The sequence below is a fragment of the Canis lupus genome, chromosome 36, assembly GCF_011100685.1.
Source record: "Canis lupus familiaris isolate Mischka breed German Shepherd chromosome 36, alternate assembly UU_Cfam_GSD_1.0, whole genome shotgun sequence".
Taxonomy (NCBI): Eukaryota; Metazoa; Chordata; class Mammalia; order Carnivora; family Canidae; genus Canis; species Canis lupus.
The window spans coordinates 30,600,394-30,626,289 of NC_049257.1; the positions used below are offsets into that span (position 1 = coordinate 30,600,394).

Below are 25,896 nucleotides of genomic sequence, written 5' to 3' on the forward strand. Positions count from 1 at the left end.
GCCTGTCAGAGGTACCTTCCTTCCCGACCTAAATCCCATTTACAAGACCTTAGTGAGGGGACAAGTGAGACCCACCTCAGTCTGATCAGCCGGTTGACTTTGGGCATTATAGTTCTCCTTTTACGCAAATCAGTAGCACGGGAGCCTTTCTTCTCTGTCCCACGTTCTCAATTTCCTATACTTAACAGCGGATTTTCAAGAAGCCCAATTGAATTTTTCCCTTAAAACCATAAGTTTTGGGCAGCCCGGGTGGCTCAGCAGTTTGGTGCTGCCTTCGGCCCAGGGCCTAATCCTGGAGCCCCTGGATTGAGTCCCGCATCGGGCTCCCTGCATGGAGCCTGCTTCTCCCTCTGCCTGTGTCTCTGCCTCTTTCTCTCTCTCTCTGTCTCTCATGAATAAATAAATAAAATCTTAAAAAAAAAATAAGTTTTCCCAACTTTTAATAGGAAAAAAAAATCTCTTTTTTCATCCCTACCAAGTCAACGAGCAATCTTGGAGCTTTAAAATCTTTGAAATGTATAAATAAATTCAGTTATATTACATTTAAATAGAGAGTGACTGACTCTTGACCCACATATTGAGTATGAAACGGAGAGTCTGAACTCTTTACCCATATATAGAATGTACCATTTTTTGAATCCACTAAAAAAATAAAATAACCTAATAAACGTTTCACGAGCTCTGCGTAGCACCAGTGCCCCTAAGAGAGTCCTGGGAGTGCTGGTTGCTGGAGTCCCCTCAGGACTTTCAGATTCAGAATCTGCAGCACAAGACTAAGCATTTATATTATAAAAAATACACCCCAAAGCACCTCCGCACGTGACTCCAATGCACCCTGTTGGCAGATACGTGTGTAAGAACCACTGCTTGAGGAGACCTAAGTGAGGCCGGACAAAATCTGTCACTCATTATATTTTAGTTTATTTCTTTTATTTAGTTGTAATTTAAAAAATTTTATACTCCTAAAATAAATTCACTTATACTAAAATGTACGTGTATGAGACAGGATTTAAATATTCATTATGAATCCAACATGGACTTCATAGAAGATGGACTATTTTCTATGCCATTTAGATGGATGAAAACAGAAGAGAGAAGCAATCTCAGCTCCAATGTCTTTCTTTCTGTGCCTTTTCCCCTTTCTGTTTTTCTCACTTGTCCTTAAAATGAAGACTATGCAGTGCTGGAGAGAGGTGGTATAGATCATTTAGGGACTTACTAATTTTTTGTTCCAACTCCAATAAAATATTGTCAGTTGAGGCAGAATTGTGCTCTCACTGTGCTGAATTCTGTTTCCACGTCTGTCCTGTCTTGCCAAAAATTTAAAATTTAAAGATCTATCACAACAATAGAAATTTCATGAAAATAATAAGATTATAAGTTTTGTAGGTTTTAGCATCCTAGTCTTGTTTTGTAGGGAGATACCCCTGCTAATCTAGACAAAAATAAAGAAGCTTCCCCACTGCCATTTCCAGAGGCTGTGACCCGGGCGGTTGGTGAGTGAACGAGGGAGGGTCTGCGTTCCTTCTCCACCGGCCTGTGGAAATGATGTGTTTTCATGTTCCCTGTAGTCTTTCCTACAAATGGGGAAAAAAATGAATCATTTTTCTATGTTATAGAGTAATGATATTTTCTCCCTGTATCATGAACATGATTGTGCCATTAATGAACCTGCCATTAGAGTTTAGGAGCTACCGTGTGGCTGAAGGGTATTGTTTGACTGTATGGACATTAAAACCAAAAATATGTCAGCAAGGAAGAGACTGGTCAGTGGACGAAGTATAGGAGGTGGAGATGGTGCATCTTAGCACTAAGCAAGGAGGGGAGATGCCCCCCTCGGAGGCCTCAGCAGGTGGAGCCGCTCTGTGGCATCGTTCCTTCCTGCTGAAACAGACGCATCCAGGTATCTGGTAACGGCACAGACGCTGCAGTCATGGAGTATACGTCCTTGTTCTAACGTCCGTGCTTGCTGTTGACGATGCACCATTTGGTTTGTGTGCAGGGAAAGGAGACCGGGCTATAAACAGATTCTCTTAACGTGCATCAGTGTAACTTACGTGTTTTCAGTCTGATGAGCAATAATGCGCATCAGAGCGATAGACCACATCTCATCAAGGTGACGCCTCAAAACCCTGAACCTGGAAAGATGTAGTGAGAGTTGGTATAACTACAGAGTGTATATGCTGTGATCTGCACATCGACATGCGATATATATGCATATGTGTATATGTCCATATATGAAAAATATAGAGCTGTAACAGTGTAAATACATATATACATACATATATATACATATAGTTCAGTAGTTATCTTTCTGATGAGTTGGGTTGATTCAGTCATTTAGATGCTCGAAATGCACACCTTCCTCATGAAGACTCGTAAAATACAATTGAATATGAAACCTCAGGCTGAAATGGAAGCATGTCTCATAGGAAATCTTGTGCAGATGAAGTTATTCTCTAAAACTGTGATGCTAGTGAGCAGCAGTAAGAGAAAATGAAAATGTTCTGGTTAAAAACGGTTCTGCTAGTTCTATAACCTTCTGGGAGTATCTTCATTCTTGGGGCCTCGTTGTTCTTCTCAGTAAAATTTCAAGGTTTAAAGTTATTGTCTCTTAAAACCCCTTGTAACTCAGAAGGTCCAGGCACCTCTGATCCTCTTGTGCTTTGTTTGTGTTTTCCTAAGTCCTGTTGAGATGACTACCTTAGTTTTAATCTGAGTCAGGAGGTCCATCTCCATTACGTACTTGTTTAAGTTTGGGTGCATGTAATTATAAACTCAAGTTTGACAGATGATCGTGTCACCTTTAAAGTCATAAGTTGCATGTTACTGACACAGGCTGGTATGTCAGAAAATGGACAAAAATCACTTCAACTATTTATTTCCATTTGTGTTCGCAGGAAGTCCAACACAATTGCCAGCTTCATAGAATATCATTTTGTGCGGATGATAAAACTGACAAGAGGATATTCACTTTCATATGCAAAGATTCTGAGTCAAATAAACATTTGTGCTATGTATTTGACAGCGAGAAGTGTGTAAGTATGCCAGATGTTTTAGGGTGGTTTGTTCTGTTTTACAAGCCAGGAGTTGTCTTGTTTCCGGCATTAGCAAAGTATTTGGAAACGAATAAGGTCTGCAAATACTTAAGTACACTAATAGATTCATCCTGTCATGAGATATGCTTCAGGACTTCATCCCTAACTGAATTCTTATGTTCGAGGGCACATCCTTGCATGCAAATTTCTCTCCTTAGAACGTCATGCCTGCTTATGTTATGCATTTATTTATTTTATAATCATCTATTTGCAATTTTAATCTCAAATATGACTTAGCCATTGGCACATAATGCAAAGAGTAATGGTGAGCAGAGTATTTCTTTTTTTCTAGAATGCAATGGATATGATAAAAAGACATATTTTAAACTCCAGGGAATAAAATCTGTATGGCTCCTTTAAAAAATCTCCAATATTTTGAAAAGCTCATTCTTGATTCTCATTATTCAGAAAACTTAATATAATGAAAGGTAATAGAATCCTACAGGCAGGAGCATGTGCCTGCATGCATGCGTGTTAGCTCGCAGAGGCAATCTAAAGTTCTCAGCAAGTAAGATCAATCCAGGAATTCTAAAGTTAAGACCAGTGATATCTCTTCTAGCCAACTGGAATCTTCAGAAAAACCTACATCTTGATTATAAACATAAGCTAATGCTCATCATAATCTAGTCTGACATCCTCTTATAAAACATAAGATATGAATTCCAAGCACACATTGCAGCCATTAATGCCTTTAATGAAGGAAGAACATCTAACCTCAACAAAATTATTGGCTTAGACAAGAAAAAGAACTTAATTCATTTATTTGCTTGTTTTCCTGTGTTAAAAACAGCAAAGGATTAATATTATTATCACTCTTATGTAATTTATTTCTCTGGTTCTCTGGTTCCAGTATGTGAGATGCTTTTCTTTTTAAATAAAGATTTATTTATTTATTATATATATAGAGAGAGAGAGTATGTGTGTAGGAGTAGGGAGAGGGTCAGAGAGAGAGGGAGAGAAGCAGACTCCACACTGAGCATGCCGTATGATGCAGGACTTGATCTCATGACCCCGAGCTCATGACCTGAGCCAAAACCAACAGTTGGACAGTTAGCTGACTGAGGCACCAAGGTGGCGCCCCAGTATGTGAGCTTCTTGAAAGCAAATACCTTTTTTATTTGTCCATGTAACTCCTGTAATTAGGTAGACAATAGATGCTCAATGAATTTTTTCTTATAGAAAAAATAATCATATAGAAAAATTTACAAAAAGGAGAGTAACTTATTATATGCATCTTTTGAACTATAATGCTCTAAAAATGCAAACTAACATGCTAAGCTTCTTGGCATCATAGTACTTTTTCGAGGATTTGATGAATGTTATGGAACATCTCATCAGAAAAATATGCTCACCCAGATGACAATATTATATGTACAATTAGGCATTCTATTTATTTATTTTTAGAAGATTTTATTGATTTATTTGAGAGAGAAAGAATGAGTGAGCAAGCAAGAGAGAGAGCAGGAGTTGGGGTAAGGCAAAAGGAGATGGAGAAGCTGACTCCACACGGAGCAGAAAGCTTGGATGTGGGGCTCAATCAGATGCTTAACTGACTGAGTCACCCAGGTGCCCCATAAGGCACTTTGTATAAATTTCTTGAAACTTATCCTCTTGAGTGAATGCATTATATTTAATATTCCAAGTGTGTCTTGACCATAATCATTTGCAGATGTTTTTCTCTCTGATTGAGAAGATGAAAGCTGATATTTGTTGAAAATATTCTATCTGTAAGATATAACCCTTTGCCACTTGCGCCAGTCAGTAAGCTCAGTTGTCCTTTCTTGGCTTACACATAGACATAGATGGCCTTGGGGTCCTTTGAAATACTCATAATTAGAATTCATTATAAATATTAGTCTTCTTATAGTTTTATGTCACGTGTTTTTATTTGATCCCCATCCAAATTTATTGGATTACTTAAAACATAAGCTTGCCAGAGTCCCTGCATAGTTAATATTATTTCAAAAGTATAAACTCTAATTCACCCTACATAATTATTTCTAATTGATTTCAAGAGTTTAAATTCCTTGACCCATTATTCTCTTTGGATATAGCATATTAGCTTTTCTTCTTGAGTGTTGAAAATGATTTTTTGAAGCCTAAAGCAGTGGTTCACAACTATTAGGGTGTAAAATACCCTAGGTTCTTTGGTTTTCACTTCAAAAAATAAATTCATAATGGTTGGGGCTTGAGCTCAGGAAGTCTATTTCTAACAAATTCACCAAGTGATTCTGCTGCAGGTAGAGGGAAGTCTGGGCTTTGAAAAGAGGTCCAAGTTACTTCTTCAGCTATAAGTGTGCATGACTCTCATGAGCTCAAAGAGGCTATATTTCCTTAAAATTTCATTATATCATTTTCACCTCAAGGTGTTATTTGCTCTAATTATAATAAGGACTATATTAATAAAATTGATTGGGTATGTATGTAGAACTTTTGACATGCTATCCTATTTAATTTTCATTTTAAATAGCTAGTCATGGAGGATTAAAACAGGAAAATAAATTATGGCCCAATTGGCAAACTCTTTCTTCTTTACAAAGCCAAGGCCAGAAAAGTTGAGTGGCTTTACCAATTTACAAAGCTAGGTAGTAATAGAATTGGGATTAAAATTAAGACCTTAGATTACCATTGTAGCATTTGTTCTATCCTGCTGTATTACTTCCATAACTGTGATCTGTTTCAGAGGTCCACTTTTACTGGGGTCTTTGTCTCCTCTATTCATTGTATCTTTTTTAGTACTTCTGTGAAATTGCTGACACATAGATAGAATTGGAATTCACTACTTTATAAGCAGTTTCCTGTTGTATTAATGAGTCTCCCTCCCTCCATGGTGACAATGAAGATCACCTGGGGAGCTAGAGTACCCATCACCTGAGCAGTAATGAAGAGCAGCCAAATGAGGAAGTTGAACCTCTACCCCACCAGGTAGTAATGAGGTAGTGCTCTCCATTCCCATTTCCCTACTGGAATGGTGTCTGAGTAAGCCACTCAAACACAGAGTTTAAATACTTTCTAGAGTCTTATAATATCTAAGATATCCAAGATTCAGTTGAAAATCACTCATATCAAGAAACAGGAAGATGTTAAACTCAATGAAAAAAGAAAAAACTAGATTCCGACACTGAGATGAGAGAGATACTAGAATTACCAAAGATTTTTAAACAACCATCATAAAAATGGTAAACAATTACTAGCACTCTTGAGACAAAAAGTATGAAATTTTATAAAAGAACTAGAAAACCTAAACAAAGAAACAGAAGATATAAGAAGACCCCACTGGGAGTATTAGAACTGAAAAATGACAATAACCAACTGAAAAACTCAGTACCTGGGCTCAGTGGCAGAATGGAGAAGACTGAGGAAAGAATCAGCGACCTAGAAAAAGGAGAGACTATAAAATGCCGATTTAAACAACAGAGACATAATAGGCATATGCATGCACAGACATGTAAACACATGCACAACACAGACCACAGAGACACAGACACACATACAAAATAATATAAAAACAAAACAGGACTTCAGGGGTCCCTGAATCTAGAACAAAATATTTAACATTCATGTGTCATCAGAGCCCTGGAAAGATAGAAAAAAAAATAAGGAAAAGAAGACAGCCTTGAAGATACACTTGAAGAAATAGTAGTTGCAAACTTCCCAATTTTGACAAACCTATAGATTGAAGAAATTGAGTAAACTCTGAATAGGATAAACCCAAATAGTTCCACACCAAAATACATCATAAGTTAAACTTCTGAAAACTAAATACAAAGACAAATCTTGAGGATAGCAAGACATAAACAAGTCCTGTAGCAGAAAATCAATTTGAAAGACAGTGTCTCATTAGAAACCATGAAGGCAAGAAAGAGATAGCACAATGTGTTTTGAGTGTCGGGGGTAAAAAAAAAAAAGAACTGTCCAGAATTCTATATCCAAAAAAAATATATACTTCAGTATTTAAGGAGAAATTGAAAAATTATCAGATGAGGGAACACTGAGATAATTTGATTCTATCAGACCTACCCTAAATGAATGGCTAAAGGAAGTTCTTTGAACAGAAAGGAGACTATAAAAGAAGGAACCTTGGAACCATGAGGAAGGAAAAAGAACAGGATGAGCAAACATGGGTAAATCTTTGCTTTTCTAAATTATCATTGAAAGTAGAAAATACCAACATATTTTTCACAGAGCTAGAATTTTCCAACAGTCCTAAAATTTATATGGAACCACAAAAGTCCCCGAATAGCCAAAGCAGTCTTGAAAAAGAAAAGCAAAGCTGAAGGCATCACAATTCTGGACTTTTCAAGTTATATTACAGAGCTGTAGTGATCATAATAGTATGGAGCTGACACAACAATAGACCATAGATCAATGGAACAGAAGAGAAAACCTAGAAATGAGCTGACAATTATATGGTCAGTTCATCTTTGACAAAGCAGGAAAGATATCCAATGGGAAAGAGACTCTTCAACAAATGGTGTTGGGAAAGCTGGATGGCAAAATATAGAGTGAAACTGGACCGCTTTCTCACACCATACACAAAAATCAATTCAAAATGGATTAAAGACCTAAATGTGGGTAAAAAAAAAAAAAAAAAAAAAAAAAAAAAAAAAAACATCAAAATCGTAGAGGAGAACACAGGCATAACCTCTTTGACCGTGGCCATAGCAACTTCTTACTAGCTACGTCTCCGGAAGCAAGGGAAATGAGCAAACTATTGGGACTACATTAAAACAAAAAAGATCTGCACAGCAAAGGAAACAGTCAACAACTCTAAAAGGCAACCTACAGAATGGGAGAAGACATGTGCAAATGATATATCTAATAAAGGGTTAGGATCCAAAATGTATAAAGAATTTATAAAACTAAACACCCCAAAAATGAATAATCCAATTAAAACATGGGCAGAAAACACGAGTAGACATTTTTTCCAAAGAAGACATCAAGGCAGCCAATAGACACATGAAGAGATGCTCAACATCTTTTCATCTGGGATGAATGAAGGAAATACAGATCAAAACCATAATGAGATATCACGTCACACCTGTCAGAATGGTTAAAATCAACAAAACAGGAAACAATAGGTGCTGGTGAGATTGTAAAGCAAGGGGAACCCTCTTGCACTGTCGGTGGGAATGCAAACTGGTGCAGACACTGTGGAAAACAACGTGGAGTTTCCTAAAAAATTGAAAATATAGCTACCCTATGATCCAACAATTGCACTACCAGGTATTTACCCAAAGAATACAAAACTACTAATTCAAAGGGGTGCATGTGCCCTAATGTTTATAGCAGCATTACTACCTACAGTAGCCAAATTATGGGAACAGCCCAAGTGCCCACTGACTGATGATAAGGAGGAAGTGCTGTATGTTATATGAATATATATGAATATTACTTAGCCTCAAAAAGAGTGAAATCTTGCCATTTGCAATGACATGGATGGAGCTACAGAGTATTATGCCAAGTGAAATAAGTCAGTCAGAGAAAGAAAGAAAAATACCATATGATTTCACTCATATGTGGAATTTAAGAAACTAAATGAGCTAAGGTAAAAAAAAAGAGAGAGAGAGAGAGAGAGAGAGAGAGAGAATAGCAAGCCAAAAACCAGACTCTTAACAATAGAGAACAAACTGATAGAACTAAAACAGTGCAGAGAGAGAAATTTATCACCACTAAATTCACACATTAGAGCAACGGGAAGTCCTCGATCCATGATCTAAGCTCCTAAGTCAAGTACCTAGAAAACATAAATAATCCAATATTAAATATATAATGTGAATAGCACTGTAAGTAGAAAAGGAAATTGAATTTATAATTTAAAACTTACTAAAAGAGAACTCTTAATGCATAGATGGTTTCATCTGTAAAATGCTTAAGAAGAATTAACATTATCCTGCACAGCCTATTCCAAAAGACAGAAGTGAGAGCACCCCTCAATTCATTTTATGAAACCAGAGTTTCCTTAATTCCAAACCAGACAAAGTCAGTGAAAAACAAAGTACAGACCAAATTACATCCCCCAGGAATATAGATGCAAACATTTCTAACAAATTATTAGCAAATATAATTCTGCATTATCTGCAGAGGAATCATACGCCAAGACCAAGTAGAATTTGCTCCAAGGATACGAAGTTCAACATTCAAAAATCCAGCCCTGTCATCAACCATATTAACAGGCTATAGAAGAAAAAAAGACATATGACCGTATCAGTCAATGCTTAAAAATTATTTGAAAAAAATCGACACCCACTCAGGGCTAGAAAATCCCAGAAAAATAGGAATATAAAGAAACTTGTTCAATTAGATAAAGAACATTTAAAACCACAGATACAAAAAAATAAAAAAAATAAAAATAAATAAAACCACAGATACGGGGCACCTGGATGACTCAGTCGGTTCAGCATCTGCCTTCGGGTCAGACCATGACTTGTACCAAGGGTTTCTATTCTAATCGCTCTTATTAAACACAGTCCTGGAAGTTCTAGACGTTGCAATGAGGTAAAATAAGAGAATGAAAAGCATGCAGATTGTAAAAGAAGAAATATTATTTGCAGATATCATGATTGTCTATGCAGAAAACTCAAAGGATTCCGCAAAAAATCTAGTAAAAGAGCCCAGCAAGCTGGCAAGACACGATAAACCTGCAAATATCAATTGTATTGCTACATACTGGCAATGAACACACGGGCAAAAAATCCACAATTACTTAAAAAACCAAAATACATAGGTGTAAGTGTAACCTAAGATGTAAAACGTGTACAGGACTTGTAAGCTGAGAATTACAAATTGCTGATGAAGGAAGGAAAAACAGATGTAGATAAAGGGAGGGAGATGCCGTGTTCCTGGATCAGAAGATTCAGTGTAGTATAGATGTCGATTCCCTCCCACATTAATTAATTAATTAATTAATTCCCACATTACTGTGCTGGTTTAGCACAATTCCTGTCAAAACCATAGCAAGAGGTCTTGTTTTTGCAGATAACAGACAAGAAGATTCTAAAATTCATATGAAAAGACGCAGGAACTGGAATCGTTACAACAGTTTTGAAAAAGACCAATAAAGTAAAAGAGACTGGTTTCTCCTATTTCAAGTTGAGACTGTCCTTTTGGTGACGGGATGGATAAACAGATGACTGTAACAGAGTGGAGGACAGAGAAGTCAATCCTAAATCTAGCCGCTGCACAAAAGCAACGCAGCACACGCCAAATGCAAAAGATGCCCTTTCCGATAGACGGTGCTTGTAAAATTGGACCTTCAGCACGAATAAAATGCGCGTCGACTTACGTCTCACACCTTACACAAAAATTATGTGAAAATGCATCGTGGACTTAAATGGGAAATGCCCGAGTATGAAACGTTTAGAGAAAGAGGACGAACATCCAGGGCGGAGGGATGGGTGGCCTTCTACGCTCGACCCCAAGGTAGGACCCGCACCTAGGAAGAGGAGCGAACTGAGCTTCATCAAAAATGAACTTTTTTTTCTGTGAAAGGCCTTTATGGAGGAGACGAGAAGACTACCCAGAATGGAGAGAAGGTCTTTGCAAATTTATTTCAGGCAAAAAAAAACCCCTTCAAGACTCAATAGCCTACTTGATGGGATGAGCACTGGGTGTTATTCTATATGTTGGCAAATTGAACACCAATAAAATATAAATTTATAAAAAAAAAAAAAAGAGAAAGACCAAAAAAAAAAAAAGACTCAATAGCCTAGAAATCATTCATCAAATTGGAAAGTTGGGCAAAAGATAGGAAGGCTCGCCTTCCTGGGGGGCCTGGGGGCGGGGGTCCGTGCGGGTAGCCGGGCTATGAGGGGCCCGGAGGCCGGGCCCAGCACTGGGCCATTGCGTGAAACACCAACAGGCAGCTGTGGTGTGACCCGTTGGGGCGTCTCTCCGGGGGCGATGGAAGCTCGTGTCCACGCAGAACCCCACACGGGGGTGTTCGTGGCAGCTGTTTCACAGCAGCCCCACCTACACCCCGTCGGCTGCGGGCCCTGGCCCGACCGTGGGGCAGCGGGCGGCGGGAGGAAGCAGTGGTGCCTGCAACGACCCGGTGGCCGGCCTGCTGACCGTGGAGCGAAGAGAGTCCGTGTCAGAGGCCCACGTGCGGCGTGACTCCCCTCCGTGGCCTTGGGGTGACAGCGGGAAAGCCACGAGGGCAGACCGGGTTCCTCAGGGGAGGCCGTGGAGCAGCAGGGCGCCGCGGGCCTGTGGCCGGGGCCTACTGTGCCTGGACGGCGCCCACATCAGGGTTGGCCGGCGAGCGTGTGCCAGAGGCAGATGGTACGTTCGCACTGGGGAGAGCGGGGGACAGGGGCTCGCCACCCCTCGGCGTCCTGTCCTACAACCGCCTGTCAGTCTGGAGGGAAACCGCTGGGCCATAAGCCGTGGCCTCTTTGATCCGAGCCTGTCGTCTCCCTTCAAGGAAATCTGGGCAGAGTCAGTGGCTCCGTCGGCGTCAGGAAGGCTGGGCGGTGAGGGAATCGGGCTGCGGGCCGAGGCCCTGGGTTCCCACTCCCCGTCCTGCCAGCAGGGCCCCTTGCTGCGGCGGCCGTGACCCCCGGAGCCCCTGCGCCCAGCGCGGCCTTCGCCCTCTTTACTCCTGGCGTCTTGTGCCCTCAGGACTTCTGCGAGGCTCTCAGAGCTTGTTCGACGTTGAGGTGAAGGCCTATCCTCGAATGCGACAAAACCGCAGCTCACCTTACTAGGGTCACGTCGTGTCATTAAGACTGAACATCTGTACAACCGCCGTACTCATCCCGTGAAGTTTAAAAGTTTAAATTAGAACGTAGATAATCATTGTGATGTGATGGGCCTCATTGATTCCATGTATGGCAAATACCAACTGCTTAGCCATCATATTTTTCACGGTTTTGTTTCCAGATATTAATATATTATACTTTATTCACTGGATATCACACTTGATAACTTTTTAAAAAGATTTATTTATTTATTTACTTATTTATTTATTTATTTATTATTTATTTATTTATTTATATTTATGAGAAAAAGAGAGAGTGAGCACAAGTGGAGAGGGGCAGAGGGAGGGGAAGAGATTCTGAAGCCGACTCTGTGCTGAGTATGGAGCCTGATGCAGAGGTTGAGACCATGACCCTGAGATCATGATCTGAGCCAAAACCAAGAGTCAAGCGTCAGCTGCTCACCTGACTGCACCCTCAGGTGCGCCTACACTTGATAAACTTTAACTAGTAGCCCCAATAGGCCTCCCCCCCCCACCTGTATATTTTTAATTATGTGAGATGTACATAAGGCAAAGCTTAAAACCTCTCTCTTACTCGTTAACAAATTGTAAAAAAAAAAAAAAAAAGGTTCACGTGTCATCAAAATCATACATTTATCCGTAGAAGGAATTTTTGCATCCAGTCTTTTCACAAACTTTATTTTTTGTAAGGTATTTGTTATATATTCTTGCTATATTTCATGTTTGCCTTGTAATAATTTTTTGAATTAAATGTTTTAGAATTTTTTAAAAAATGTTCTTGCTCTTTACATTTCATTAAATGATCAAGGAGGGAAAATTAATATTCTTCGCTTAGTGATTCATGGACCTGGGCTAATGTAATTATTCAACAGGGAAATTCAAGTTAAAAGCACATTGAGATAGCACCACTTCACCCAGTAAGGTGACCAACTAGGAAGACTGTCGGCATATGATACTGGTCAGAACGAGGAGCAACTAGAGCTCTTTTTCTGCTGGTGGGAACGTCAAATGGTGCAGTCACTTTGCAAAAACAGTTTGGCAATTTCCTGTAATGTTAAAACAGAGCCGTTCCATGATTTAGCATTTCCATTTTAGATATTTATCCAGATTTTTGAAAACAGATGTCCACGAAAAGATTTTAGAAGAGTGTTTGTAGCAGTTTTATTTATAACTAAGAGTCAAACAATGCAAGTATTCCTTACAGGCCAAGTAGATAAATCAATATGGTATATTCATTGGACGGAGCACGAGTCATCAATAAAGCAAACGATACACACAATGTCTGAGAAACTCCGCAAGAAGCCAGACAGAAAAGAATGTGTATTATATGGCTCATTTTTATGGATACAAGGACAGCAAAAACTGATTTATGGCGAGGGAAGTCTAGCAATGGTTGTGCATAAGAACCATCATTGACTAGAAGTGGGTAGGAGAGAGCTTTCTGGGGTGGTAGATAGAAATACTCCATACCTTTACCGATACAGTGGTTACATAGGTACGTACGTTTATCAAAAACACAACTGATTGTGCAGAGATGATCTCGATGTTTTATTATTTATAAAAAAAAAAATCAGGGTTTGTAGAGTGAAATATTTGAGATTTGAATCCAGTTTCTCCACTCTCAAACTGAGACCTCACGGAACTGAGGTTGCATATATATTGTGGGGATAATAATAATCCCCACTTCATAGATTCATTATGAGAATCAAGTGAGTTGATATATGCAAAATATTTTCTAGGGAGCTAAATGCCTTTTTTTTTTAAAAGATTTTATTCATTTTTTCATGATAGAGAGAGAGAAGGAGGCAGAGACACAGGCAGAGGGAGCCTGTCACGGGACTCGATCCCAGGTCTCCAGCATCACGCCCTGGGCCGAAGGTGGCGCTAAACCACTGGGCCACCCGGGCTGCCCGCTAAATGCCATTTTAATAAAAAAGATATCTTATTACAAAAGATATGGCTTATTATAAAAAGAGAATGTGATTTTTAAAAGTTATTGTGAACAAATAATGAAGTCAAATCTATTAATGATAAATCAGTCTTGCTACCACTGAAATGATTCTCTGTAACGTACACCTGGAGTAGTTGAGGGTGACATGTTACTATCTTAGTAAGAAGACATTGAACCCATAATTAAGAAGGCAGCAAAACAAACATAGTTTACACATATGTCTTATTATCATAAAACAAATACCAATACATTACCTAAAGTTTTGAAGTTAGAGATATTAAAAAAAAAAACTGATAGTCCATAACCTATTATAATCACATTTACCATGTTCTGATATTATATGTGATCCCAACATTCAATGCAACTAATTTTTTTATGTGTACACTTTTTCGTTAGTTTGAACCACTGAGCACACATAGTTTAGTATCTGGCATTTTCATCTCTTTAATATTCCTTAATGTAGCTTCTTTTTTTTCCCCCCTTCTACTTGTTTGCAAGACAGATAGTTCTCATGTATAATCTTAGGCATATATTTTGTATCGTTCAGTTAACTGGGTTAGACTATAATTTTTTTATGACTACAAGCCTTTCTTAAACAAGTAGTGAACTATATAAATGACAATGTCTTAATTAAATCCATGTTATTCATAAAAGAGACTCTTAACTGTAGAAAACAAATGGACGGTCACTGGCAGGGAGATGGGTGGGGGAGTGCGCTAAATGAGTGACGGGCATTAAGGACACTTGTTGGGATGAGCCGTGGCTGTTATAGTGGTGAATCACTAGGTTCCACTCCCAAAACCAATATTTCACTATATGTGAACTAAGTAGAATTTAAATAAAAACTTGAAACATTAAGAAAAAAATCGGTGTTATTAATAAAGTCTATTTTCATTTTTTTATTTTTAATTTTTTATTTTTTTATTTTTTATTTTTTGTTTTTTTAATAATAAATTTATTTTTTATTGGTGTTCAATTTTGCCAACATACAGAATAACACCCAGTGCTCATCCCGTCAAGTGCCCCCCTCAGTGCCCGTCACCCAGTCACCCCAACCCCTACCCCTTCCACCATCCCTAGTTCATTTCCCAGAGTTAGGAGTCTTTATGTTCTGTCTCCCTTTCTGATACTTCCTACCCATTTCTTCTCCCTTCCCTTCTATTCCCTTTCACTATTATTTATATTCCCCAAATGAATGAAGTCTATTTTCAATTTAGATTATTCATAGCATATCACAAAGTTTTAGGATTCACAGTAAATTAAAGCATGGTCTATTCAAGATTGATTATTACCACCAGTTTTTGGAAATCTGGAAATCTTATAATTAAATATATATTCATGATGCATGAAGTCAATTGATGCCTTTACTAATCTTTTTAAATATCAATAAGGTAAATAGGTTTTTATTTAGTGTTTACATCGTGCAAGACACTGATTCCAGTCAAGATATGAATGAGGAAGGAATGAACTGGTGGACTTGGGGCATTGATGACGGTTTCTGATTAACCGACCAAACCGTCAGTTGTTTATGAGGCCAAATTCAGAGGACAGTTGTATTCCGTTCAGCAGGCGCTGTGTTTTATATTATAGGGTTTACTATCATTTACAATGGGGAAATTTCATATAAAAATTCAGGTTTCTGACCTCATCTCACATATTTACAATCTGACAACTGTGGGTTGGAATTGTTCATTTCCACAAGCCAACAACTAACTGGAACTGAGTATTCCACTTCGAGAGGGCACACCTCAGGTTTTCCACAACACCACCCCGTCAGCCTCATTCGAGTTACCTGCCAGGGTTAGCCAACCCTCCTCATTAGGAAGAGGAAATAAGTAGCAAAGCAACAAGAGAAACTGCAGTTGGCACTGTGTTTTCACTTAATAGGCACCAAAAAAATATTCAGGAAAGAAGGAAAACAAACTAGGAAAAAAATACTAAGACAAAAGATGAGAAGGTGGATAGAACTCTCCCTTCCAACTTCAACAGCTACTCATTTAATTAGAATTTTTTTTTCTAGTTTTGTGCATGAATAGACCTTGAATTACGTGAACACAGACGACCTGATTCATTTACCACATTTCTACCTACAGCCGTTGCCCCTTTGAAGTACCTCATGTGAATGTTTTCCTTGATTCAAAGAACAGTCTGACATATGAAATCTTTGATTTTTACAAAGGCTGAAGAAATAACTTTAACAATTGGCCAAGCATTTGACCTGGCATACAGGAAATTTCTAGAATCTGGAGGAAAAGATGTTGAAACAAGAAAACAGATTGCGGGATTACAGAAAAGAGTGAGTAAACTAAACTCTAAGTCTAACGTTTATGTCATGTAAGTACAGGGAAACTTGCATATCATCAAACAAATTAAGAAGGCCTGCCATTAAATTCCCCCCCACACCGATTGGAACTGCTTTACTGTGTTCCTATAATTTTTCATTCCTGATCCCCTGCACAGTTTTTAACCATTTTATATTGAATTCCCACAAGAACTTAGTGTTCTCATGTGACTTTGCTTCACTTCCTGATGCTTCTCATGGGGATCAGAGCAGCAGAAGCAGCAGATGCTGGGTAAGTGGTTTCCCATGCAGATCAGATTCCTTTGTAATTAAATTACACCCTTTCTCCACTGTCTTCAAAGTCATCATAAGCAAGTTTCACTGTCTTGCGGTTATACTCCAGGATTATGGGTAACAGACTGCACAGTGCAACGAGAAAACACACAGATGAGGTATTAGAAACATGGGATTTACACACATGTAAGAACATTTTAAATTTAATAAAATTCCCGTGATCTAGAATCTCCTGATATGTCCCAGCCATTATCAAATAATGTTCTCCCCTGTGCATAAGAGTACATTAAAATTTCAAATAATATAAAATCCTATTCATTAATGTAGCCGATATAATAGCCAATATTTCCCAAGAATAAATTTCTGAAGATTATTCAATAATCATTGCTTTTTAGATTCAAGACTTAGAAGCCGAAAATATGGAACTTAAAAACAAAGTACAAGATTTGGAAAGCCAGCTAAGAGTAACCCAAGTATCAACGTCTCCAGTAAGTATATAGATTATGTGCATATTTTCCTTAGAAACGAGACTTCATGGTAATAAAGCATCTCTGGGTCATCAGCTCTGGGATGTTTGTAATAACCTCGATCAATATTTTAAAACATGATAGAGATGAAAGATGCTAATTTAAAAAAAAATCAAAATTACGTAGGTGGCTCAGACAAGAGCTGTTTTGCCATGTTGCTCTTTTCTCTGGTGTTTTGTAGAATAAGCCATCCCTCCGTTTGTTCTTTTTCTCGTTGTGACGTCGTATTTCTTTCATCCTTATTGATCACTATTTACTGAGGTTAGATTTCATGACCTAAGCCAATCCACCCTTGGAGCACTGACCTTCATTATAGATCCTGGACTGTTAACGAGACTGGCTTTGGTTTTGTACGTTGCATCGCAAGGGTCTCCACTGGGAGGGGCACAGCTGAATTTCAGACGCTAAAATGAATGGCTCTCTCTGCAGACAACTCTCAAATATTTGAATTATTTACTTTTAGTTTATCATAGATTTGAAATCTTTTCCCCAATACCATGTATGATGCCATTCTTTCATGATTTTGGCTAAGGGAATCTTTTGGAAGAGGAAGATGGAATTTAAGACAATATTTTTTCTGGCAAAATATATTTAGAAAACTTTTTTTCTTCTTGAATCATCTGTGCTACTGATATTCTCCAATAAAGTATATATTTTATTTTGCATTAAAAATATTTACTGTATAACTTATAGCACGATGCTATAAACTGGAACACAATTATGGCATTTGCAGACTTATAAAAAGAATTTTTGTTTCTAAGGTTTTGTTTCATACACAATGGGGAAAGGACAGTGTCTATAAAAAATGGTGTTGGATAGCCACATGCAAAATGACACTTGGTCCTTATCTTACATCATGCAGATATGTAGGCACATAAAATCCCAAAATGGATAAAAGAAACAAGCAGAAGTCTCAACCCTAGATCTCATAGGGGAAAACTTAGGGGGAAACATTATGACGTTTGCTTGGCTGTGATTTATTTGATATAAAAGGAATATCAGAGGCAAAAAAAAAAAAAAAAGCAGATGAGTGGGGCTACATCAAAGTAAAAAGCATGTAGAGCAAATATTAGGGCAAGAAGGCAGCCTAGGACATGGGAGTCTGTGTGCCCAACTATATACAGGTTTTTATTTGTAAGTCCATCTTGGTTCAACCTCTAGGCTGACTCAATGAAAATTCTATAGAATACATAAATACGTGTGTGTGTGTGTGTATGACTATCTAGTTCTAGAATATTTCACCAGTTCATCCCTAGAAAGAATGCTCCTATAGAAAATTGCATTTAGGGTTTCAAATTTGGTGTGCCTTCCCTGGAAATGGGTCAGAAAACTTTCTTTTAAACTCAACACTTTTCCATCTTTCTCGCGGATGCTGTTGGCATTTCCATTGCTTGGCATATAGCGTATGACAGTGGGGCTGCCGTGGCCAAGAAAGAGAGGTGGGGAGTAGGTTCATATGTTCCCACGTACCTTTGTTATGGACAGTGAGGCTCGCTTTATTATTATAGCCTTCCTGTTTTCCCTCTTCTCTACCATCACTGTTGGCTTCTCAAGATTGTGATATTTTTTTCTTTCCTCCCTCATCCCAGGGAGCAGAGAGCATCAGCTCAAATTCCTTTAAACTGTGGTCCCAAAATGGAGTAACGTCCTTCTGGGTCTTGTTGAAAGCCTTCCTATAAGCCGTCCTGGAAACAAACTAGAAGTACAAAGGAACGTAAGGAAGGGAAGTTACTTTGTCAGGCAGCCTTAGTAAAATGCCCTTCCTGACACTCATTGCATATGAATAGTAGCTTTACTTTAGTCTTCGTATTTGCAGCAGAACAAAGTAAGATCCATCCATTTGGTTTGGATGCAAACCCAAAGCCTGTTCACTGAGCACACTCTGTCCCCGGATGGAGAACTAAGTATCACGTTGAGGGACAAGGCAGATAGGGGAGGCGCCGACGGGTCAGGGGCATTGTTGATGAATGAAGAAGCAGCCCTCCCCTCTTTCTCTCCTGAAAGCAGGTGCTGCCCTGGAGTAGCACTGGGGTCACCAAGAAGAGGTGGGCCAGGCTGGGGGTGAGTATGTGCATTTGGAACCTAACTGGTCACCAGGTCGGCTTCAGAAGTGTTGAGGGCCAGGAGGTCGGGAGGAGTGTAGGGGTGACGCTTCCCTGAGTCCCGTGGGCCTCTGGCTGAGGGCCCCCCACCCCAGCAATGCGCCTGACCGTGGGCATGGAAACGAAACAGTCTGTCTGTGTGTCAGTTTACTCAGCAGTTCTCATTGGTCGAGCCAATTATGTGAAAAACAACAAAATTATTCAAATAGCCAGTTTTTAGAAATGATGAGCTCTCTGGAAGTTGTCATTTAATGATTATGAGCATTGCGTTCAGCTCAGTATTGAATGTGTCTCAATAGAATGCTTCAGAGACTTTAACTAAAAGCTGAATTTAAAAAAGAGAAACCATTTTCTCTAAATCACTTTTTTGCACCTAATCCATATGTGTAGAAAATTTATTGCTTTATTATTATAAGTAATAATAAGTATTATAAGTAAATAAGTGTTATATTATTTATTATAAGAACTCAGCTTGGGGATCCCTGGGTGGCGCAGCGGTTTGGCGCCTGCCTTTGGCCCAGGGCGCGATCCTGGAGACCCGGGATCGAATCCCACATCGGGCTCCCGGTGCATGGAGCCTGCTTCTCCCTCTGCCTGTGTCTCTGCCTCTCTCTCTTTCTCTCTGTGTGACTATCATAAATAAATAAAAATTAAAAAAAAAAAAATAAAGAACTCAGCTTATAACTTTGCAATTATATTCTTTTGTCATAGTAAGATCTTTGTATTTTTCTTTACTTTAACTTCAAAAATTACTTGTCACAATTTTTCAGTTTCTAAAGGCTTATGTGATTTCTTAAATTGCTGACATACTGGGGGATGTACATCTTTAAGATAAAAAATAGAAATTATTTGATTTTTAAAGGAAGGAGACTCAACGTTTTTATGTTGCTAAAGATATCTGATGTTTTAAAAGTTTTTGAAGAGATTATGAACAAATGTTTTTGCCTTTCATTTTGAAGTTTAGTTATGTAGTGTGGAATTAATTAATACGACATTAAGTACTATATTTCACATTTCCAAAAATTATGTCCCGATTTTCTGATATTAAAAATGAACTAAATTAAACTATCTACATTATTTAGGGTGAAATGCTGTTGTGCTTGCAAATATCCACTGAAGGTTTGTTAATGATTCAAACTATTAAAATTGAACTTGGAAAACAATGAAAATTATAAAAAAATAAAATAATTTTAAAGTATAGTAAGTATATATAAATAAGTAAGTATATATAAACTTGTTTAATAGCTTGCAGTGGGCCTATAGTAAAGCAAATTTCTGTTAAGTTAGAACTTTCTTATGAAATTTGACCACCGGTTTTATAGGAGACCGCCAGGACACCAGCACCTCATAGCGGGCCACTGCGTGTAGCAAAGTTAATGCACAATTAATGCCTATTGGGCTTGTAACTCTGGAAAGGAGACTCTGTAGCTTTTCCTTCCTTGTTTCCTTTGCTCTCGGAGGACTAAAGGATAGAATGGTTCAAAATTGCTGAAGTTCTCAGCGGTTTGTTTAAAAGATTAGAGGCAGCAATTGATGCATGAATTGAAGAAGCTCTGGAGTGAATTATGAATCCCATTACACACATCAAAATTACAATATAGGTGGGTTTGGTATAAAAAAATTAATTTGGCATCAGGTTCTCCAGGAGCTTTCAGTACGATATGGTGAGAAGGAGCCCCAAATGACGAAAGACTCTCCTCAAATGACCAGCCCAACATGGCTCTTGATCCTATTGGGAGCCAGATTTTCTGAAGTCAGGCTGAAGTGACTCTTTTGCCATATAAGAAATGGTTCTTATAATTCAGGAATGGTTCTCTGCAAATGACTTAACACTGTAATTCGGTTCCGAAATATAAGCATATAAGACAATAATTTCCTGAAATATCCGGATTTGCTGCCCAAACAATGAAGTCCATATCACGTGAGTATTAGTCAAAGTAAAATAAAAGATTTATCTCTCATCTTAGTTTTAAGATAGTCTCTTTGGTAAGAGAGAGAGAGAGAGAGAGAGGAGAACAAAAGTAGGAATGGAATTACGGAGAGATTGTGAAATTAAAAGTAATGTAGAAAATGAAAATAATTCAGATCACTGGTTTGGATGCTGTTCTTATCAGTGTGTGATGACATAGCAGATAAGGTCAGTTATGGGAAGCATCGGAAAAATAAGAAACATTTTTTGGTTAGATAACTAAAAGATCGCAAGCTGTTTTTCCTAGCAAGAGGTCCAGAGTGATAGCTGAGTTTCTGTAACACAGAACAATGGTTCAGAGGAGTCAGATCTTCTCATAAGAAATTTCAGTTTTAGAAAATTTGATTTTATTCTATATTAAGTCATAAATGAAAAAAAGTGAGGCCGTGTTGAGTGGGATGTTTCAGACTGAGAACCTTTGTCCTTCAAGGAGTCCCCGTGCGGGTGGGCCGATAGGTACGCGTCTCCGCACTTCCCAAGGCACCTGAGGAAAGGCTGCTATTTCTTGGATGGGGGCTGCCATCCACAGAATTGGTCATTCTGATTTGTCTTGCAGATACAAACTTAGTAATTTTGGTTCAAACTTCTAACGAAATTCTTCAGCAATTCTAAAAAGTCCTTTCAAGGTTTCACAGTGTAAACTGTCGTTTTGTTTCCATTTTTCCTAGTCGTACAAGGTCATCACTCCTTTTCTGAAGTAGTATCTTAGTGACGTGTCTTACGTTGTAGTACAACGCACATCACTTCTGGTTCTTTATTTTCTCACAGTTGTCAACGGCACACATTAGATACAGCTGTGGTCTGTTACGGCAGCTTGTGAGATACCTGTCGACTGTCTAAGGCAGTCGTAGGACATCCTAGGCTGTTGGGTTTTAGCCGTCTATGGATTTCAGCAGTTATGGGACACGGAGGGGGATGGGTAATCAACCCATAGATAAATGGATAAATGAATGTAAAAATCCAGATCTGATATATGCTATGAGTAAAACAAAATATAGCAGAAGAGGAGAGCCCGGGTGGGGACTCTTAGAAGCAGTGATCAGGGAAGCCCTTTCTGCAGAGGTAGCATTTGAATTGAGACCTGGAGTCGGTCTGTGCAAAGGGCTGGAAACAGTGACGAGATCTTTGTGCCCAGAGCATAGTGACCAAGACCCAAAAAAGTTGGAGATGACATTGGAGAGATGGTCAGAGGCTAGTTATTATAGGGCCCTGTAGAGGTTTTTTTGTTACTTTTTTCTTTTTTAATTGCACTGAGAAGTTGCTCGCAGTATTAAGTAGGGGACTCGGGGATCATCTGGCTGACACATGCACCTGGTCTGTAAAGAGGCCCAACTGAGATCCCAAAAACTGTGTCGGAGAAGGAGAAGAGTAAATTGGCCTAGAATTCTATCATTTCAGATGGCGCATATAACCCGATAGATTTTTTTTTAAAGATTTTATTTATGTATCTTCAAGAGAGAGCACGCATGCGAGCATGAGTGGGAGGAGAGACACCCCCGGGTGAGCCCAGAGCCAGACACCGGGCTCCCACCCGGGACCCTGAGCTCACGACCCGAGCCGAAGTCAGATGCTTAACCGATGGGGCCACCCAGGCGCCCCTAACTTGAGCTTGCACGATTTACTGATGGTTGGGGGCTGGAGGATAAAAGAGGAGTCGGGATTGGCCCTTAGGGTTTTGTCTTTAGCCTCTGGGTGGTGGTGCCATTTCGCAGGGTAGCCATGGCTTGGGGAAGGGGCATGACGGAGAGTCACGATTTCACTCTTGCCCTTGTGAGCTCTACCGACTGGACGCCGGGTGCTCACTGGGGGGTCGGATCCGGAAATCTGGAATGGAAGGAGGAGGTCGGGCTCGTGATTAGAGTACTTGAATGAGAGAAGTCTGCTTTTTCTGTCACCATTTGGGCTACTGTTCATTGTTTCAGTCAGTGCCCCCCGCATAGGTGTGCCCAGTGTGAGGTTCTAGAGTCGTTTACTACTAGCTAAGGAGAACAGAATGAGGGCCTTTTTTTTTTTTTTTTTTTTTTTTTTGCTCATTATCCAAATTAAAAGACCTTTCTAACTGCAGGCCAGTGTATGTGTTCCATATATCCAAACTTGTTCTCACTGAAGCAAGTTCCTCATATGCACAACGAACGAAGGACCACACCTATTTTTAGTTTTCTCACGTACAATCGACGGACCGTTTTTTAACTTGCTCGTAACAAGCAGAATGCCGACGCGTCCCCTGATCACCCTGCTGTTCAGTCCTAGGGTCCTTTTCTAAGGCAGATGAAATAGCCTCCGATAGCGCCCGTACTGCGTGTCGCTGTGTCGCACTGACATTGTGCAAATCTTTTCATTGGTTTCAGAAATTGGGTCCTTGTTTTATACATTTAGATACACTGAGAAATTTCCGTTACTTGACTGGGCTGTTTGCTTTTTTGCTGTGTTCTGGTGGTTTGGCAATAGATTAGAGGTTGGGTTTCCACCATTTGGTACTAATTATCTAGGAACAATCTGATTTCCATTTATTACATTCACATGGCAGCACTGCCTGTATTTATATAAAAAAAAAAAGGGTTCATTCTGCCCTCCTGGCCTCATGAATGCCCCCAGAAGTTTGTTCCGTTATAAGATGTGGGCACAGCAAGTTAAATCAGACCGTTCCTCTTGATTCTTGTGTCTGGATGCTTACATTTAACTTTTCTGGCTATAGATGCTTTTAACCAAATCAGACTATTGCCAAGAAGTTAAATGAATAAAATTGTAGTCCTTACAAGTACTGGACTTTCTGTTGCTGAGTAAAATAAATGTCTCCCTTTCAATTAAACCAAGTGTTTGTTACTGGATAAAGTTCTACCTTTACATAATCAACCGTGTGGCCACTGATTAGACTTGATAGGACAATTATAACCGAAAATGTGTATTTCATTGTGGGTAAACAAAAGTGCCTATTTATCTTCCTCTAGTGTTCTCTCGACTGTTACTGAAGTCAAGATGGGCAAGAGCAGATTGTGAAAACTCCGTTGCACAACAAGCCAAATGTGAATCTTTAAACAAAGGCATAAATTCTAAACATGACATTGATTCAAGAACATTTGCAGCCCACAAAAAAATGATCACTGGTTCACGGCTTCACTTCCCCAATTGTTACTTGCAAAAAAGACACTTCTAAAGAAGTAAGCTCTATCTAATGGGGAGAAAAATATATTCCGCTCCAGTTCCGACCATGAATATCTATCTGATCAATAAATTTAGTTTCTTGATGCAGTTTTTTTCTTTGGGAATTGCAGACAATCCTATCCACTTGACCCGTGACACTCTTGTAAGAACAAATAACAGGTCTTCCAAAATAAATAAATAAATAAGAAAAAAAAAAAAGATAACAGGTCTTCCAAGTAAGAGACCAGAATAACCAAACTGTGAATCTAGAAATCTGGAGAAAAAAAAAAAATGCATTCATGATGCTATAAATTCTAAACTCTAGAAGTTATTCCTTTTAAAAACTACTTAAAAAGGGATGTTGCAAATGTGACATGATAGTGAACTTTGAGAGTGTGAATCAGCATGGGAGCATCCATGGGTTGGCTAGAACATTTTGCATCACCGTTGTATTTCCTCGTCTTTAGTTTTATTTATGACCTACCAGTTTTTCAACTAGAAAAATTTAGACATCGTATTTCAAACACAAATAATTAAACATTAAATTAATAAATATTTATAAATATTAAATTAATTTAAATAATTCAAGTAATTTGCTTAAATCTAATTCTAAATAGAATTATTTTAATCATTATGATAAATCGTATTTTAATCTGAGTTGTGTTTTACCTTTCAAAAAGAAGTTTGAATATTTATACCACCAAAACAATTAACACCATAAAATAAAATTTTGATATCATTCTAATATTTCTGTGGATGTTACCAAAGAACTATTCGATGCAATTTCTTTGTTTTTTAAATGTATTCAACATTTACTGAGAGTTCAAACCCTTTTATGATTCTTCATCATTGCTGTCATATTTAGACGAGGCTAAGAAGGTTGAAATATTCACCTGGGCCTAAATATATGAAGCCACTGCTTCTTGAAAGAGCAAACTAGAAAACTACAACGAGTCTCAACTATGGGCACTCCCCTCCCCCTTGTTTTGTTTTGTTTTGTTTTGTTTTGTTTTGTTTTGTTTTTCTGAAAGAGAGAGAAGGGGCAGAGGAAGAGAGAAAATTCCAAGAAGGCTCCATGTCCAGCGTGGAGCCCAATGTGGGGCTCAATCTCACATCCCTTTGGTCATGACCTGAGTTGAAATTAAGAGTTGGATGCTTAATGACTCAGCAACCCAGGTGCCCCTGGGCACTCATTACTAATAGGCCTTAAGAACCTAACAATGTCTGCATAATTAACATGGAATGGTTGAGCATAGAGCTCCTCCTTCTCTTAGAATGGGATCAGATCCTATGCACCTTCAAAGACCAAAGCAGCTGGAATTATGAACATAAATACTAAACAGTGGTACCATGAATTTCTGTAGGAGAGTCCAAAAATCTTGGTTTCTAGCCAAATGTCAAAATACTGACGAGACATAAAATAAAAATATCAAGCTGTATCCATCTAAACTATGCATTTAATTTCTTTTTTTAAAAGATTTTATTTATTTATTCATGAGAGAATTATTCAGAGAGAGAGAGAGGCAGAGACCCAGACAGAGGGAGAAGCAGGCTCCATGCAGGGAGCCCGACGTGGGACTCGATCCCGGGCCTCCAGAATCACGCCCCGTGTTGAAGGCAGGCACCAAACCGCTGAGCCACCCAGGGATCCCCCTGCATTTATTTCTTTAAAAAATATCCTCAACCAGTTAAAAATGGCAGTTAAAAAAAATGACTAGCTCCTGACCCCCTAAATTTAGAAACACCACTCAAAATATTTAATAGATATAATATTTAATTCCCTGACTTGAATTATTTCTAAGTTGGGAATC

General features: G+C 38.7%; 1 protein-coding gene across 7 annotated transcripts in view; it reads left to right on the forward strand.

The window, feature by feature from the left end:
* GULP1 (GULP PTB domain containing engulfment adaptor 1) overlaps positions 1 to 25,896 on the forward strand; it is a 217,778-nt gene that overhangs the window by 175,610 nt on the left and 16,272 nt on the right. For all 7 annotated transcript variants that reach the window (XM_038585069.1, XM_038585070.1, XM_038585068.1 and 4 more), the window contains 3 exons: positions 2,901 to 3,038; positions 15,951 to 16,067; positions 16,742 to 16,834. In XM_038585069.1, coding sequence (XP_038440997.1) covers positions 2,901 to 3,038; positions 15,951 to 16,067; positions 16,742 to 16,834 — 348 coding nt within the window. The remainder of the gene's footprint in view (positions 1 to 2,900; positions 3,039 to 15,950; positions 16,068 to 16,741; positions 16,835 to 25,896) is intronic.